This window comes from Lepeophtheirus salmonis, chromosome 10 (genome assembly GCF_016086655.4).
Source record: "Lepeophtheirus salmonis chromosome 10, UVic_Lsal_1.4, whole genome shotgun sequence".
NCBI lineage: Eukaryota > Metazoa > Arthropoda > Copepoda > Siphonostomatoida > Caligidae > Lepeophtheirus > Lepeophtheirus salmonis.
The window spans coordinates 1,225,380-1,245,050 of NC_052140.2; the positions used below are offsets into that span (position 1 = coordinate 1,225,380).

General features: G+C 32.0%; 1 protein-coding gene across 1 annotated transcript in view; it reads left to right on the plus strand.

The window, feature by feature from the left end:
- Positions 1-16,763, plus strand: part of LOC121125680 (lachesin) — a 61,385-nt gene extending 44,622 nt beyond the window's left edge. The window contains exons 3-11 of the mRNA XM_040720882.2: positions 4,751-4,860; positions 4,920-5,124; positions 6,777-6,986; positions 7,045-7,173; positions 9,461-9,605; positions 9,669-9,829; positions 11,202-11,252; positions 12,209-12,382; positions 16,465-16,763. Coding sequence (XP_040576816.1) covers positions 4,751-4,860; positions 4,920-5,124; positions 6,777-6,986; positions 7,045-7,173; positions 9,461-9,605; positions 9,669-9,829; positions 11,202-11,252; positions 12,209-12,382; positions 16,465-16,592 — 1,313 coding nt within the window. The 3' untranslated portion in view covers positions 16,593-16,763. The remainder of the gene's footprint in view (positions 1-4,750; positions 4,861-4,919; positions 5,125-6,776; positions 6,987-7,044; positions 7,174-9,460; positions 9,606-9,668; positions 9,830-11,201; positions 11,253-12,208; positions 12,383-16,464) is intronic.
- The last annotated feature ends 2,908 nt before the right edge of the window (positions 16,764-19,671 follow it).

Consider the following 19,671-nt stretch of genomic DNA (forward strand, 5'->3'; position numbering starts at 1 on the left):
ACGACACCAAATATCCTACACAAACAGTGGTCCTCGGCGTTGTGGCCTCTGATGGAAAGAAGATGTCTCCGTTCTTTTTCAAGGCTGGACAGAAAATCGGCCAGGAGGCCTACTATGAGGTGCTTAGGAACACCATCTTGCCATAACTGCATACAATTTACACGGAGTGTGGCCTCAGGACGGCACCCCTCTCACACGTCCGCCAAGTGACAAAAGTTCTGTGCAGATAACATGGTTCGATTCTAGTCCAAAGAGATATGGTCCCCTTCCTTACCAGATTTGAACCCACTGTACTTTTCTAAATGGGGTACTTTGAAAATGGAAATCAACAGAACCTCACACCCAAATATAGACTTACTATAATAATAAAGTAATTAGTAATAAATTACTCCATAATGAGGTGGTAGTTATCTTATTCTTTCCAACCATCGAATTATTATTCAATAATTATTGGTAAGTGTTTATAGCGAGCCCTGTACTTTTGCTATAAACCATTTTGCCTAAAGAAATTTTACTTCAAGGATATTTTACCTTAATATATAATACATGAGGTTTATACGTCGTTGTTGTTTTTTTTGGTTGAAATAGATGTTCCTTTTGAATTTTTTAATCAAAATATGTTATTTGTATTTCTATAAAACGCATTAATTGGTTTTCTTCTGTTTGAATAATGAAGGAATTATGATCCTGCCTCATATTATGATTGTTCGTCAATCCATGAGTATTTTCCAATATAAATAATCCATCATGTCTAATGATAATTGATAATAAAAAAGGGATCTGCACTTTTTCCATCCTTGCCGTGTTTGTTTATTTTCTTATTATACTAATTTCAATACGTAATTTGTCCCTGGATCGAGCTCATTAGATAGTGAAATTTCAATAGTAGTTATGATTGAACATTTTGGGGCACAATGCCATAATTATTCCGACAGAAAACAAACATTTAAATGATTTAAAAAGTAAATAACATAACATATTTTGATAAAAAAATCAAAAGGAACCTCAATTAGAAACTAGTGATGGGACAATTAAAAAAAAACCCAATACCGATGCGATTCTAGTAAAAATTCCAAATTCCTATTCTGATTCCAATTTTTTACTATTGTAAATAATAGTTATAAAAAATACAATTTTGCTATCTGGGCGTCCACAGAATTATATATATATATATATTTTTAAAATTTGAAATACAAAATTTGATATTTAAAAATTTTTTGAAATCCACAGCTATCGGCAAAAAATTTATTTTTTTTGCACAAAATTTACAAAAACTACAGATATTCAGGAAAAAATAATTGTTTTGAACAAAAATTTACAAAAACCACAGATGATCACAAAAAAAATAAAAATTTTAGGAAAAAATGTCGCAAATCCTTAGATGTTCTCAAAAAATTTCAAAAATTAAATTTTAATATAAAACTTTTTGAGAAAAATAAAATAAAACACATATCTAACAGTTATTGAAAGAAAAATAATTTTTTTTGGAAAAAATTGGAAAAATTAAATTAAATTAATATTATTATTTTTTTTTTTTTGGGAAGGGGGGGGTTATTTTTTTTTCTTCATAGCTTACAAAAGTAATAAATAAGAATTGGAATCGTAAATTAAACATAATTTTCCTAATGCCGATTCCAGATAAAAACACCCGATTTATCGATTCCGATTAATCGTCCCATCACAAGCAGAAAAATTGACTACTGAGAATAAAACTGTTTTTTTTTGGGGGGGGGGAATAAGAAAAAATTTATATTACATTCACACATTTTAAAAAGGATTTTTTATGATTCATTAAATATCTTCTTTCCACTTCATTGATAGCTGTTTAAAGTATTTTATGTATTTAAATAGTGCTCTTCTATATATATATATATAATGTTCATGTATATTGATTCAAGAGCCTCGTTTGTTTCCTTGCTCTTTCCCCAACGATTCTAAAGACTCCTTGAAAATCTCCTTCCTACCTTCTTCCCTTCAACGCATAAATTATTCATGTCTTAGAAAGATGATGAACCTACTACCTTCATAAATACAAACGTAACCAACAGCAAACATATATGTACTATATGTGTGTAATATTTTGAGAACTTTTTGACTGATGACTCTGTTGTGACAGGCTTCTCGTATTTTTTATTTTTTGTTGTATTTTATCATGGTTCGTAATTGATTTACACCATGATGGGGATAAATACAAAACATATGAATGGACATGTAAATCATATGACCTGCCAGTAATTAAAAAATAAAGATATCCAAAATTGCCTGACAATTTAAAGATTGTTGGGGATGAGAGGAGCCTAGTTGCCATTTAAACAAAATCTTCTTCGTATACGTAGATATAGCAATGACATATGTAGGCCGTAAATACACCAATGCCGAGTCTAACCAGGGCGACCACTTATACCTCTCCAGATAATAATTAGTAGAGTTGTAAAACTAGGACCTGCAGGGATGTAAAAACAAAGATACCAAAAAAAGAACATGAAAGTCATGATAATTGATGATTGTTGGATTTGAGAGCCGTGGATACATTGCATAAGTTTGCCTGCACGTTCTACTTTCCCTTTCTATCTTAAAATTGGAGTTAGCCACAGCGGATAGTTGAAATTCAAATATCACAAACCTTTTAATAAGAAGGAAATACATTTAGAATGCAAAGAATATATTAAATAGGAATAGGAGGAGATAGATCTCGAATTTTTTTGAGATATTGGGACAATTGGACCTGTGGAGGACCATGAAAGTCTATAGAAGATCTCACTATGCGGATGCCGTTGTGAGTTTGTCTCTTATGATGTATTCTCGAGGAAAAGGGAGAGACTGAGAGTCGATCCGTGGACAGAGGGATGAGGCCAGAGGTGTGCACATCTCCTTAAGTAAAGTACTCCGACTTTTTCTTGTATCTACTATGAACCATTACAGTATAATTATAGGATGAACGTGTAAGTATCATGGAGAGGAACTTCTATAACATCATGAAACATTAACTACTGAAACAGAAAATTACTATAAACACAATTAAATAGAAACATACTGTACATGCTCAAATAATATTTTAATCCTACGTGGATCATTTTCGAGCAATTGTGATCGATTCTGTCGAGATCTCTTTCCTCCTATTTGCAAAGTTTTTCCCTTATAATTAAAAGATTGCAATAATTGAATTCCAACATTCCACCATCTCCAATTTCGAAATAGAAAGAGAAAGTATGACATGGGGGTCACACTTATAAAATAGTACCTGAGAGTAGCTTAGCTATCAGTACGTTTTAATAGATTCCTTTCTAGTATAAATGAGAGTAAAAACATAAAAACAAATCTTTTTCCGTGTCCAATAAGTACATATTTGGGCAGGAAACACTCGAATGTAGATCCTAAGTTCTAATACGAGTCTAATAAAATTTGACACTACCAAACCAATATTTAGTAGAGTTGTAAAAATAGGACCTACTCTAGGTTAACAACCGAACCCGAAAATTGTCATAGTAACCCTAACAATTTGAAGGTTGTTGAGGATGAAAGTAGCTTAGCTGTCATGACGTTTAATTAGATTAGCTGAAATCAGCCGTGAGAGTAAGTAAATAAGCCTTCATCCCACTCCTTATCCAGCAAGGATATATGAAGGAATGTTTCTTTAATTCTACTCTCAGTCAAACAAGTACTTATTATTATAACTCCAAAACAAATCGACACTGTAACTATTTTCCATTCATGTGCAAAAACACAGTTTGTACTTAAAAGTTCTCTCCTCAAGAATGAAAGCATAATGATAGCAGCCTTGGGAAATTAAAAAAAAAACACTCTTGAGATGTCCAACCCCAAAATGTGCACCCTAGTTTAAAGGTCATATTTTTTAAAAGTCTAGTTCATGAATATGCTCATGATTGGTAATATTTAAAATTCCGTCTTGATGACGTTATGTGCATTTTCAAATTGTGGATGGAGTGTTTCATATGGTGACAACTCGTATTTGTCCAAAGACTGAGATCCAAAAATAAGGATACACGATTTGAAAACGGTTATATTCATACGGTATTTATTTTTATACGGTCTAAATCAGGGGGTCCCAACGTTTATCCTACCATGTATCCCTTTACCATTTCGTTTTAAATTTTCAAAGCTAAAAAAAAGCCAAGTAAAATAACAAAAATCCAATCAATTTAAATTTTGTTTTTGGGAATTATAACCATACATTCGGTTTTTACCGAATGTAAATCATTTTTCTCCATAATAAACATAACGAGTGGCTTCATGATATTGCTTACTCAATCTTGGTGGTAATCACTTTAGATTTGATGAAAAAAAACCTATGATATATACTATTTCGCCATCACCAAGAGTAGGGAAAAAACCTTGCAGTTCGTCTGCCAATTTTTTCAGGTAGTTTATTATTAATGTTTTAGATGTAACAAATTATATGACTGTGCTGAGCAGTGCACCCCTGAGATAGGAAAATGCACTCCCAATTTTATATGTACCCCAGGTTGGGAAACAATGGTCTAGATTTAAATATAAGTTCAAATCGGTCTAGTAAAAATAACTTAAGACCCAATCGAAAAAAAAAAAAAAAACCCAACTTCCAACAATTTATTCAAATTATATTTTAGAACATCTAATTATTTTCCATTTATGAGCTTTAATTTTTTCTCAGACCTCTACTCAAGGTTTTTATATCTATTACTTGCAGAGATGCATATTTGTATTAATCATAATTATGAAGAATCAAAATACCTCATTATTTCTCTTGTAGATGAAGAAAAGACTCCAGTACTCATTGGAGATGCCCTCCAAAACTTTACAGCTCGCGTGGGGAATGATGTTACCTTTGGATGTTCAGTCAAACATTTAGGATCATATCGGGTATGCAGTTTATTTTTATGAATAATAAAAATGTCAATTCATTATTTTTTTTTAAATAGGTGGCTTGGCTCCATTCTGTGAAGGGCACACTTGCCGTTCATCCTCACGTCATTACTCATAATAATCGCATATCTGTGAGTCATGACAATCGTGAAACATATTTCCTCCAATTGAAGAACGTCAAGGAGTCGGATGCTGGAAATTACATTTGTCAATTAAACACTGGGCCGCCCATATCGATTCGGGGAGCTTTACACGTCGTAGGTATGGTGTAAAATTAATTGTACCTGTAGAGGTGATACCTTGACCCACTCATAGGACTATCATAACTATGTACTCTAAGGTTATTACACTTAAATTGCTTTCATTTTGATAGCTTGTCACTCTACTTGCCAAATTGTTGAAGAATTTGATTTTGATCTACTTGCAGTACAATACGTACAGGTCGTTTAATTCAGTATACATTTTAATTTAGAACTGATACATATTATCATATATAGATGAAAATGATATTATCTGTCGGTGTGTAAAAAAAAAAAAAAAATGAAACCTTAAATTAATGTTGACACTCTCGCAGTTAGATTTTTTTTTGGAGGACAACAGCATAGCTGTAATGAAGTTTCATTAAATTAACTGCGATCAGCTTCAAGAATAAGGAAATAAGCACAAATCGAACTCTGTATCTAGCAATGATAAATGAAGGAATTATTTCATTGTCGATCCTCAATTCTACTTCAAGCTCAACAATGACTTGGGCTTATAACTCAAAACAAATTATCCGTGTTACTTTTTGTCTTTTACGCAGTACTGAACACTTTATACTACTTATGTGGTCTTCCTATAAAAATAACGATAACAGTTTTGGAAATCGGTAGCATTTTTAAAACCACCGGTTTTTTTTTTGGTTTTTTTTTAGTTGACAAACTAAAGTTTTTATTCTTTTATTCAATTTTTATCTCATTCTTGAGGACTGAACTGCCTTTTTTGCTACGTACAACTATATTAAAAAACTGAATTCAACTTATAAAAGACCTGAGTTGTGGAGTTGTAATTGTAAATCTTTGTTGGACTCGGATTACAATTGAGGATCGACATTTTTGCTTATATCTTTATTCATTTCCTTCTTCCGTCCCTCCTCGTCACAAATAATTTTAGCTGACGGTGTGATTAGAGTTTTTGGCCGTCCTTTACGTGTGTCATCCTCTAGGGAGGTACGACCACGTTTAAATTCAGCTGTTCACTTTTTAAAAGTTGACATGGAAGGAGGAGAGTCCCCGTAAACTTTTGACAAATTTGAATGAATTTCCTTAGGGGTTAATCCATCTAAAACGAAGAATGTTATAACAGTACGATATTAAATTGTATCAATTTTAACAAAAAACAACAACACCGATATGGGTTTACTGAAACAGTTTGTGTAAACAAACTATTTATGGAAACCATTTGAATGTAGTCATAAAAAGCTATGTCCCTTGTACCTAAAAGGAAGCATTATACTTTGCCGATTTCAGCACCATCTATGTGTCAGAAAGGTAACTTTTCACCTTACCCTTGTATAGGGAATAGTTTTGAATTATACAACATATGCATAGATTTAGGCACTACAATCGTTTGAAGATAACAGGGTCAGTTAAGAAATACAAGTATGCTGCCGTACAATAACTACTTACATTGTCATGATAATTCAAAAATTGTAGCAATCATCATTCTAGGAACACATTTTCCGCACGAATGATTTCTTAATAAATATCCACTGCTTCGCCCTATGTATGATTACCATGCTATGTTTTAATACGTTCTTCTTAAAAAAAGGAACTACATTAATTTTTATTTACTTGACTACCCATAAGTCAAAAAGACTTGATTTCCCCTCCCTCATGACCCTGATTAACAATCTCTTGATATATCCTCCACAGTTCCACCAGACATTGTAGACGATGAATCCAGCTCTGAGATCATTGCAACAGAGGGAACACGCGTGGAACTCATTTGCAAGGCAAAGGGTAATCCAGCTCCACTCATTTCATGGAAGCGAGAGGACCAAAAGAAAATCATTCTCTGCAATGATAAGCTCTTTCTGGGAGAGCAAAGGCGGAACCTGAACTGGAATAAAAAGTGTCGGGAAAGTAAGTTGACTCAATATATATCATATTCTATCATAAACCATTTGGGATTCTTTTTCAGTTGATTTTTACAAGGGATCCACTCTAGTTTTGCCAGAGGTGAGTCGCTTTGACTCAGGGAATTACTTGTGCCTTGCCTCAAATGGAGTTCCACCCATTGTCAGCAAACGAGTCAAAGTCCATGTGGAATGTACGTATTATATCATATACATCTTAATAAAAATCCTTTACACTTGCTTGCTTGCGTTCGTGGTAAGATAAGGGATCTTGCGGTTCCTATGTACAAGAAACGAATATATATATTCAGAATCGAATTACATTTCCTTATTTTTTTGATAAATCTTTTCCCTATTTTCAAATATATATTTGCTTGATTGTATGTATGTATGTAGAATATGTAGGAACGTTTCGGCTCTTCTTAGTAAATAGGACTCTTTCAAATAACGCTTAATTACTCCTAAAGAAAATAAAGACCTTTCCGTGAAGGAGAAAGGAATTGGAATAAGAAAAAAATAAAAAAAAAAAAAGCAAACGAAGAAAAACTTGATTAACTTCTTGTAAATAATAGAACTAAAAAAGTTAAATAAGTGTAAATAATCCCAAAGTTTGACCAAAAATGTTTGTCTTCTACTACATCAAGGTTTTTTTTAATTAAGTAGAGTAGTGGATGTACGTACCGTCTACCAACTATTTATTAGTGTTGGATCGGTCCCAGGACCGTGCTTCTAATCAGTCTTTTCTCTCACCCACTTTTCAGTATTTATTTCTAGTATGTTCAATCTTTTTCTCAAATTCAACCGTCATAGGACCAATTAGTCGATACTTTGGCCCTTGTTAGCACGGAAGTCTTACCCGACTAACACAAAAATATACAATCAATTTTGTTGTCAACTGTGGATGTGTCTCCTTATTTTCGCCTAATCAGTATTTTGAACGTTGATTGGTTGAAATGAAATAAGTTTTTTTATGCTGTGAGCACTTCTTAACAAGTATTGAATTGCACATAATTGGTCAACTACCAACTGATTTTGTCCTTTACCAGGTTTTTTTTCTTCCTGTGAATGGTTGCGTGACACAATAAAGATTACAACTTGCTAGATCCTTTCATACTAGAGTATTATGTGGCTAAATAGACGAAATTAATTCAAGAACTTTTTATAAATCAATATCCTGCAGGCCTGTGACTACCATAGGGAGGGTATATGGAAGGTTGCTAGACACTAGACTAAAATCTTGTGAACAAGTTTTGTCAAAAAGGTAACGTGTATACTGTCAAAGTTTCAAATTATCACTATTCATTGCTTTCATTTTTCTTTAAGTGTGTCTTTTTAAAAAAAAATATTATGTCAAAGTTTAGTCAAAATTACCCTCCCCCCTCAAAGAGAAAGTCTAGTTAGGACCCCTGTCTTTGTTATTTAGTTATCACAGTTATTGAGGAAATTTAAACAGCTGAAATGTCTGAAATACCGATAAAGATACCTTCTAGTACCTATAAGTTAATCAGGACTGGACTGTAGTCTTCATAGTTTTTTTTAATGACTAACACTACTAATTATTTAAATGAAGAACACTGCCTTTTCCTAGCTGTAGATGTTATAATAGTGAATAGTTGGCTCTTTACCAACTGAATTTGGGCCTTTTTTCTGATTTCTTTTTGCAAGAAAAGATACGTGACACAATAATGGTAACCACGTGACAATCATTTGAAAATTTCCTTATTAAAAAATTGGCGTAAGGGATAAAAACTGTTTTTGTGGTAAGATAATTTCAATTAATATAATGAATTCAGTACAAAATCAGACTCACATGGCCGTGATTACATGGAGGATTACAAGATCATATCTTTATATATATTTTTTTTGTAGATGACATTTTTGTTTATTTTTATTTTTCTATGAAAAATTATGAATGAAATTTTTTGGTTTTAGATTAAATTAAATTTGACACTTTTTTATAAAATGTATATTTGTCTTTTTTTATTTGTCAAAATTTTGTTAAGTTATTCTGGATGCCTGAATATAGTTTTGAATTTTTTAAGCCTCTCAACCTCATACAACTTTGTCAACAGGTACAAACTGGTTCTAGGCCTTTTCTTATTATTCTTTTGGAAAACGGATAGGGTGAGTGATACCAGGTGTGTCGTTAGCCTCTCAAGCCCTCCCAAAAAAAAAAAAAAAAAAAAGATCATATATATAATAAACCAATTTACATAAGCGATTGTGTTAAGGTTTTGATATTTATTGAAGTTTAGCAATACCCCTGAGTGATAAAATTAAAATGGCTCTAGTCTTCATTTCTTATTTCTTCCTCCTTCAATATTTAAATAAATATTTAGATTCCCTCAAATGGAGCCTTTCCCATAAAAGAGTCAAGTGTCATTTACTTAGTTAAATTGATGTCTTTTTTTGGAAGGAGATCACATCCTGATAACGAATAAGGGAATCAATATTATCTTTTTTATTTATTTATTCCTATAGTTCCTCCAAATATGTGGATAAGTCATCAACTTATTGGTGTAGAAGTGGGTGGAACGGCAGTTTTAGAGTGCCTCACGGCCGCACATCCCAGTTCTATCAACTACTGGAAAAAAGAGTCTGCCGAAGGGAAGGACTTTATAGCAAAGTATGTCATTAAATATATTGTTTGTCCGCCTAACAAATGAAGGAAACTCTTTTTAACATATAGTAAGGATCGCTACGTGTTGCAAAATGTGGAGGGGAAGCCCTCTTACTACAATGTTCAAATGAAAATGATGATTTTCAATGTGACAAAAAAGGACTTTGGAAACTACACGTGTCATGCAAGAAACCCACAAGGAGAAACGAGTGGTAAAATAGTTCTTTATGGTAAGGGTACATTCCTATGTGGAGTGAGGGTTGAGAGTCTTTTATTATTATTATGCATATCTAAAATATTCAAGCGGTTAAACCCTTTTCAATCAAATGGTTGTTATTTTTTCTTTTTCCTCATGACAAATTAAGGATAGAGTCCCCTTTCTCTTCCTTTTGCTCCGTTTTTCTCCCTCCTTTTGCATAGACTGAGGGATAAGGAATGGTTATAACATTAATTTCATATTTTACAAGAAGATTTTCTCCACTTAGAATACAGGGAGCATACATTCGTTTGTATGTATGTATCTGAGGGAATTCAATTAAATGATCACCCCCTCCTTTCCTTCCTTCCCAAGTGACTTCTATTCATGTGTAGGAACGGATAAATGATTTGGGATCCATTTAACAAAAACAGAACAATATTGCCTCATAGCCAATCCAACCTTTTCCCTAAGTTATTTACTTTAAAAAAAAAAAAATTGTCCAGATGTAATTAGATTTGCCGTAAAGTCATTTGTTAGTATATTCACTGCCTGACAATTTGATCTAAGAAATAACAACGAAAAAATGAAGGATATCTCATTTTTTACTGGGTGGTCCATTGAAATTTGAACAACAACTACTTCAATAAATAATGAAGATACGTTACAAAACAAAACAAATCTGAGCTCTTTAGCTTATGATCTAGTCCAAAAAATGACACTTGAACAGGATCGACGAATTTTCATTCTTCAAGCAGTTGGGTGTCTTCAGGACCACTGACTACGCCGTCAATTTAGTCCTATACGTTATAAAGGATGAAGAGTTCTCTCAAAAAAGCTAAACTTGACCGGAGGAGTTAAAAAAGAGCCCAGACCAATCCCCTCAAGTCCAAGAGGGTCATGCAAGAGATCTTGGGGTTTAGTGTAAGACTCTCCAGAGAGCTATTTGCTACACAGAAAAATAATTAATAAGAATATATTTATGATAGAAATTGACGAATATTCGTTCAATTTGTAGAAACATCATTCTAGCTTGCTTATGTGTTGACAGGCCACATATATCAAATATCAATTGATAGACAAACTGTAAAATTAATTGTGGAATTAAACGTCATTTATAATCTTTTTGGATGTATACTTTCAAAATCCGCCAAAGTATGTAATTATTATAAAAAGTTGGGGTACTTTAATTTCAACTTTCTGTGTTCGCTCTTTCCAATTTAAAGATAGAAAAAAAAATTAAAGTGTGGGCAAAAGGATAAACCATACCCATCTAGTCTCCTCTTATGTCGATACAATTTACATATATCAAATACTCTAAATCATGGGTGATTCCTCAACTCTTTTTATCGCTACACATTCCAAATTATTGGTTGTAAACTATTTATATTTTTTTTGTATTCCAGAGATTCAATCGACGACTGTGCCAACAACGACGTTATATAGTTCGGCTCAAGGTATGCATGTACAATACATTTTTCTTCAAAAAATTTAATATTTGAAATTAAATTATTAAATTTTTTTTTCAAAAATTTAGCTATAAATTTTTGAAATTTTTCTCGAAAAAATTATTATTTTAAAAAAGAAATTTTGAATTTTTTTCCATTTTTTTTGAACAAGTGTGGATTTTTGATTTTTTTTATTAAATTTAATTTTTTGTGAATAACTATTTTCCAAAAATATGATATTTGAAATGTAATTTTAAAAAAAAATTTCACCATAAGTTTAACCCCCTCTCTCCCTTAAAAAAAAAGTTATATATATATAATCCATCAGACGCCCCTGATACCTTAAAAAAAAGTATAAACAACTATAAACGTAAATTTAAGAACTTCTTCATTGATATTACGTTACTAGATAGTGCCATCTATGTTCATTTTGTGAAAATATTGAAAATAATTATTTAATGCCTTTTAAAAAATGGGGATTTTACTTTGTATTTGAGGTATTATATGGTTCGTAAAGTCCACGGCTTAACGCAGAAAACATGTTTTTTTTTCGTTCAAAACTCTTGTTTTTTTAAACTATTTTTATTATTATTTTTTAATTCACCTTATGGAGCGGAGCCCCCATAATCCTTTTCAAGGCATTGATTAGTTTAAATGGTATTTTTCCCATTAAGGAGCAGTGTAACAGTAAAACACAAAACCTCTTTTTGATCCATTCTAAATAATAGAAGTAGCATCAGACATAGCAGAATAATTCAAAAACTAAATGACAAACTATCCTGAAATTTTGACAGCTGTCTTTTCAACGTTGATACTAATTGAAAATGAGCTGAATTAAAAAAACACCGCCATCTATGTGTAAAGTCCGGGACTTCTAAACCCAATGTGTTATTTAAGACTTTATCCCTGAGATGAACAGATGGTCCTATTTAAAATATTTATATATGTATTTATGACTTTTTCAGGACTTGATGCCTCCATGAACTATGAAGATCAATCAGTAGACTATATCAGTAATTTAGAGATACCTGAAATGAGGAAAAACGGAAAAGATTCGAGACGCAAGGAGGGACTATCCGGAGAGGAACGAAATGAGAGGATATCAGAGTACAATTTTAATACTATTCATAATAAAAATGGTAAGTTGTAATTCTAAAGATAAGTTTCCACATCTATCCTACGTGTAGTCTACACGTAAACAACGTGTTTGGAATTGAGCAACTTATACCTATGGACTTTATGAATTATAATCTTAAAACCTCAAAAATAAATTATTTCTGTGATTTTAAATCTTGATTGTTTGTAAATATGGCAGACAAATTTCCATTTTTTTTTTTACTGTAAGACTCTCAAAAAATTTCCCGCTCAAAATAAAGAGGTTCTGTGATTAAAAAGATTTCTTGTTTGAAGGAGAAAAAATGCCACACCATTAAACATGATTAAATTTTGGATGTACATTATTTTGTGACTTTTCCTCTATCCAAAGTCATTTGTCATTGTTAGGGGTTGGATTATCGTAGAGAAAAATTACAGTTTTATTATCCACGTACTCTACAAAATTTGCATCCCTCGTCTTTTTTATTTTAACGAGGGATTGTGAATGTTGGGGGCATACTTTTTTATTTTATTATTATTTCACCCACCTTCCACGTCGAGCTTTTTTGTTCACTTGCAACTTCGACTATAAGCAAAATTGGAAAAAAAAAACAGCAAAAAAAAACAAACATAACGTGCGGTTAGTGCAAAAATGTTTTTTTAATGTGTATTGAATCAGTTTTGACGGCTGTTGTTTTATTCTCATGAGCCTCAACATCTGGGAATGAATAGTTTCCCTAACACAAAAATTCAAAATGCTAATTAATTTGGAAAACAATTAATTATGACGTTTTTACACAGTACATTTTATCGTTAGATACTGATACGTCGATTTTGTACGTACTTTTTCTATTTTATGGGTTTTGCAATATAGCTGGTGCAAAATTGACCGAGCTGTCAATTTTGCAATGGCAATTTTTGAGGCACTGACCGTTAAGTCACTGTGCACTGTTAGAATCAACCTTAAAACATGGCACTCATAAAATTGTATTTATAAAAATTTGTTTTGTATGACTTATAAGATCAGAAAAAACTATAAAATAAAAAAATATGGTTTGGATATTTACGTCACTTTTTGGCAACAATTAATTATTGCGAGTTGATTTATTGTTTACATATTGCCATAAAGAAAGAAATATTACTTTATCAATGGATATTGTATACAGAATACATTCAAGTGAAGTATGTGATTAATAAAAATTAATATTATCTTTAGAAGTTCATATTACGTAGAGTCAGCTGCTCTAAATAATACAAGAGGTAACTTATCAATTTATGGGAAAGAATAAAACATAGGATGTTTGTTTATCTAAAAATAAACCTAGCCGTTTTCTTTAGAGTTTCTTTTATCATAAGACAATATTAAACCGCATAACCTCTTCGTTTTGAAAGAGAAAGTTGCTGAGATTTGAAACCCATTCTATCATGCGTAAATACACAATTTATTTCCAAGAACTTTGCATATTATAATCTTCAAGCCTCCCCAACTCTCCCTTTCTAAAGGAAAAAGTTATGTGATCTATACATAGAGACAAAAAAAGAAGTTGACGCTATCCTAGTTGACCAAAACATTCAAATTGTTGTAGTAATAAATATATTTATTGACAATATAGAGGGCGCTTTATATATATGCTTGCATAATTTTATATTTAATTGTATTTTGTTAATGGAACTCTTCAGGAATCAATCAATATATGATTGATTGATTCCATACAAGATCTAGAGTGATTGAAGTGTAAATAACTATATTTTCCATTGTTTTGGTCAACAAACTTTCGGCTTCAAATATAATCTCTTACTTTTGCACAGGGTACAGTGGCAACCACAGTATTCTGTTTAGGGAAGGACTTGGTTTTTGCAATTTTTTTCGAAGAAAAATAAAAAAATTAAATTTTTTGGAAAGAAAATTTCAAAAACCACAAAAAATTTAATTTTTAGAAAAGGAATTTCAAAAATCCATAGCTAATGACAGAAAATTTAATTTTTAGAAAAGGAATTTCAAAAATCCATAGCTAATGACAGAAATTTAAATTTTTGGGAAAAAAATTTGAAAAAATAATTTTTTGAGATGTTTTCTATTAGAGGGCAAAAATTCCTTAATTTGGAAGGAGGCTATAGCCCCTCTAGTCCATCCTCTTTAGACGTCCCTGGAGTAAGCACTCTATGTATTTTAACTCCATCAATCTAAACCGTTTCTATTTTTTTTTTTTTGGGGGAAATCTCATGTTAGTAATTTTCGTACTTCTAGGATTGAATTTACCATGGCATTGTCTCTCCCCCAAACAAAGCATATTTTAAATCACAGAACCTCTTTATTTGCTGAGTAATTTGGAGGTAAACACATGATAGATGTGATAACTTGCCTTAAAGGTGAGTTTCTACTTCCATCGTAATATAACACATTGATCAATAAGTTCCTGGCCTAGATACCTTATGACGCCACTAACAAAATATTTTTCGGAAGTACAAACATTAAAAAGGTTACTGTCAAAATTTCGTGCCGTTTGGTTTATTATTTATCGAGTTACAGTGGTTTAAGTGACGCTATTTTTGTGATTCTTAAAAATGATGGATTCAAAGCAATTTCCTGTGTTGATTTATCATTGCTTTTTGATGGGAAAAACACCGTTCACGCCCAAGCTTGGCTTGAAAAATGTTATCCGGACTCTGCTCCATCGAAAACAACGATGGTTTGCCGATTTCAAACGTGGTTATACGGACACAGATGATGCTGAATGCCCTGGTCGTTCAAATGAGGCGGTTCTTCCGGAAAACATTGGGGAAGAAACCGTTGAAAATCATCATGGGCAATCGCAAAGTGAAGTTGCCAGAAATAGCTAACACTCTGAAGTTATCAAAAGGTAGTGTTCACACCATCATACACGAAAATTTGTGTATGAAAAGCTGTTTTCCAAATGGATGCCGCGTTTGCTCACACCAGAGCAAAAACCACAACGAGAAGATGATTCAATGAGCTGTTTGGAGATGTTCACACGAAATAAGAAGGATTTTTTGCGTCGATACATCCCAATGGATGAAACATTGACTCGCCACTTCACTCCAGAATCAAAACGGCAGTCTTCTGAGGGGTGTGCAAACGGAGAAAGCCGTCCAAAGACTCAAACATTGGCTGGGAAGTCCATGGCCTCTGTATTTTGGGATTCAGATGGAATTTTATTCATTGACTACTTGGAGCATGGAAAAACAATCAATAGCGACTATTATATCGGTTTGTTGGATCGTTTAAAGACCCAAATTACCCAGAAAAAACCTCATTTGAAGAAGAAAAAGGTCCTCTTTCACCAAGACACTAGACCGTGTCAACAGTCAATAAAAACAGCAACAAAATTGATCGAATTGCTACTGCACTCACCATATTCTCCAGATCTGGCCGTACAGCGACTATTGGCTCTTCGCAGAACTCAAAGAGATGCTCCGATGAGGAAGTGATTGTCGAAACTGAATCATATTTTGAAGGTATCGATAAATCGTTCAATCAAAAAGCTAGAGAAACGTTGGAATGATTGTATTGTTCTAAAAGAAGATCATATTGATGCATAAAAATGAATAATTTTGGTAAAAAAAAGTTGTTTTCCTATCTAGGGCCGGGACTTATTGACCAATGTGTTATATTAGAATCTTCAAGCCTCAAAATTCTCCTTATCAAAATGTAGACGTTTGGTGGTTACGAAAAATGTTATTTTCATGTGTGTGTCAATTTTTTTCAAAAAAAAGCTTATTTAGGGGAGAGAAAAGGCCACTTAAGTAATTTTCATGTTTCCAAAACTAGAAACAAATATTTTAAATCATAGAACCTCGCTATTTTGACAAGGAGAGTTGTGTATTATAATTTATTTGTATTAATTTTGCATTTATGCAACAATTCTCCCTTTCAAAATAAAAGAGTTCCGTGATTAGAAATACGTTTATTTTGGGGGATAGAAAATCCCCTGAAGGGCGAAACTAAACAATGTTGAATTTCCTCCCCATCCAAAAACAACAACCATAAAATCACGGAACCTCTTTACTTTGAAAAGGAAAAATTGTAGAGTTTTGAAGATAGAAGTGGAAACTTATATTTACTCCCTATTTTTAGTATATATATATATCTCTCTCTTCATTCTAGATCACAAACTTTATTCATCCGCGTCATCCGACGTTCTTTTTGGTGATAGGACTTTTTCAATGGTTATAGTTCATATGAATGCATTTTTCATTACGTGTAGAAGTTATCAGTTAATAGGCCTTGGATAGGAGACAGAAAATCTCCTTCCCTATTTCGAATACATACATATTTTTTCCTCTCCTTTTGTTATGTTCTTTATATTGCTGTATTCCATACTTTCTTTAAGAACGTCATGTTCAATACACTTTGAATCTTTTTACATTATGAGATAGTTGAAGAAATATACAATAATTTACTAACAGTCTGATTTATTTCCGGATTTATTCATACCAAGGATGAGTACTGGGCAAGAAAAACAGATCTTCCTTGTATTTCCAAATGACCTTGGTCTCGACGACTGGGTGAACTTAGGAGTGGGCTGTCTGAGGCAAAATTTTATTTTAATTGAGGATGTTTTTTTTTAGATTTCAAATATTTTATATAGACATATTGTGAAAAATATTATGTAATTGCCTCATAACCAAGGTGAGTAAGACCCTTTTATGCGGCCTTTTTTTATTCGTGATACAATATTATCTACATATATTCCCTCTACTATAATGGATAGATACACTATCTACAAACTCTGGTAAAAATATAATTTTATAGCTGATGCGTCCATTATTTTGGCAGATTCTAGAAAAATTAGAATAGTATATTCAATGAACATAATTTTTTGATAAATTCGATCTACTTTTAGAGGAGAAAACGATTCACAAGTCGTTCAGCCTCTACATAGAAAAGCAATTCACTTAACTTGGTTACTAGTCTAATATGTATATGGACTGCCTTTCATATTTCAAAGATCTCTTAGCGAAGTCACCTCTTTCATATTCAAGATTGCAATGCCATTTCTTAACTGTGTTGAAATTTCAAATAAGTAAGTACTGTGTAAAAAGTTTTTAGATAGTTTAGCTACCGATTATACAAGTTGAGATATAGATGATATTGTCTCACGAGTAACAAAGGGATGCAGTCGCATAAAATAGGCTTTCTCACCTTGGTTATGAGGCCCATGCTATTTTTTGTTTTTTTGTCATCATATTTGGAAGCTTAAAAAAAAAATGCCAAAATTACAATCTATAAAATGACCCTTTATACTCGTAAAATATACAAAAAAGTATATATGTACATATAGTGATGAAAATCCTGTGAACATGTGGAATTTTAAAAAAGAAAAAGAAAATTAAGATGGTATCCCTGACAATTTGAAGAATGTTTTGAAGGAGAGCACCTTAGTTGTCACGACCTTTCATTATATCTGCCTTAATTAGCTATGACAAGGGATGAATGAGAGAAGGAAATAAACCAGGACATTGGCAAGAATTACTCCGATGTCGATCTTCCACTCTACTCTGAGTCTAACAAGTACTTACAATTATAACTCTGCAACAAATCCTCAGGGTTACACTCTGTCTTTTATGAGGAAACACGAACGTTCAATCAGGTTTTGAATATAATTAAATATATTTAGAAGCTGATGTTCATTACTCAGGAATTAAATAACAATGACCACTGCTAAGGAACAGAAAATTCATACTTGGGATTACCAATTCCAAAAACATGGGCTAACTAAAAAATTCACAGGATTTATATAACTGATAATGATCAGAATCCAGTTTTGGATTAAATGAATACAACACACCTTGAATTTAAAAATAAAAATAAAAATCTACAAAGAAGCTTCACTTTTTATTCATATAGTCAAACCTCGAACTAAGAGAAAAATGTATGTAATATTATTCGACATTTTTAGTCATGGGGGGTTCTTGTATCAATGAGCGCTTAGTTGATTGACCTTTTTTGACTGGAAAACTAACTTTCAGTTCCAGATAGCTCTCATCTTCAATTCCTACAAAATAATAGGGGCTAAAAACCATATTTTTATAGTAATTTCAATACAAAATAATTTGTACTTTTACAATTTTCATTTTTTTATTTTTTTTTATTTTTTCAATACCTATTTGTCTTTTATGAAAAAAATGTTATTTGTTTAAATTACTCTAATAATTTTCAAAAAAGTTTTTTTCCTTAAATTTGGAATTTCTAAAATAATTTTTTTTTGTCCATATCGTCAAAAAAAAAGAAGCCATCATTCATCATTATATAACTTACCCCCAGCTAATACATTCTGTCGACAGTGCTAATTATCCAAAATGATCTTTAAATTACTTATTAACTAAAGCTCCCATAAACTGAACACATAAAGGGGGTTTTGTATAAGTTAATTGAGTTTTAGTTGCACATAAGTTTAATGAAAATGCTTCACCATACTTAAAGCTTATAGCTTTAAACTCGAATTCAAAGACTCAAAAACTGATTTGGAGATATAAAAAATGACTTATCAGCAGGGCAGAGATTGAGATTTTACTTGCTGCTCGGGTCAGACTGGGATTTTCTTAGATGGTGACTAATGTTGTATTTGGGTCTCAAGATTCAAGACCTTTATCAATTTTAGTGGAACGAACTAATGCGGTTCTTTAATGTTGTACTACTACCTTGACTGTTCTTTGAAGAAAAATTCGGTCCAAATTGGTCCCCGAACTAAAAATCAGTTTATCTCAGTCTTAAAGAAATTGATCATATTGAAAACTCGGTATAGACAAACTATATAAATGAATTATTGATGACGTCATACGTGTTTTAAAATTGTAAAAAACGCGACAGTAACGTCATATTAAGTTTAATGTGTTAAACAAATCAGAATGAAAATCTTTCTATCGATGTAAACCGAAAAAAATTGGTTCACAATTTGAAAAGGATTTCATTTTAGTCTAGGGTCTAATTGATCTATAAAAAAACTTATACAAGACCAAACTGTAACAAAAAATCGGTTATTCACCGAGTATCAAACCGAATTGTTACTTCAGACTCGAATTAAACTTGAAGTGATCAGACTCAAGATTTGACTCGGATTCGTAAAAAATATTCGTCAACAGTTCTACTTAAAAACTTACTGTAGGAAAAACCGAATGAACATTACGAACATATATTTATGTACAAATGGCTTATTAGACCTATGTTATAATTAATGATGTTGTCATTTTATGATATTATATGACTTTGAATCCTCAATAGCGTTACAAGTTAATTATCCTTAACTTGTAATTTTGGAGCGTATAAAATTATAAATTCATTAAAGTAATATAATTTTTGAATTTTCAAACC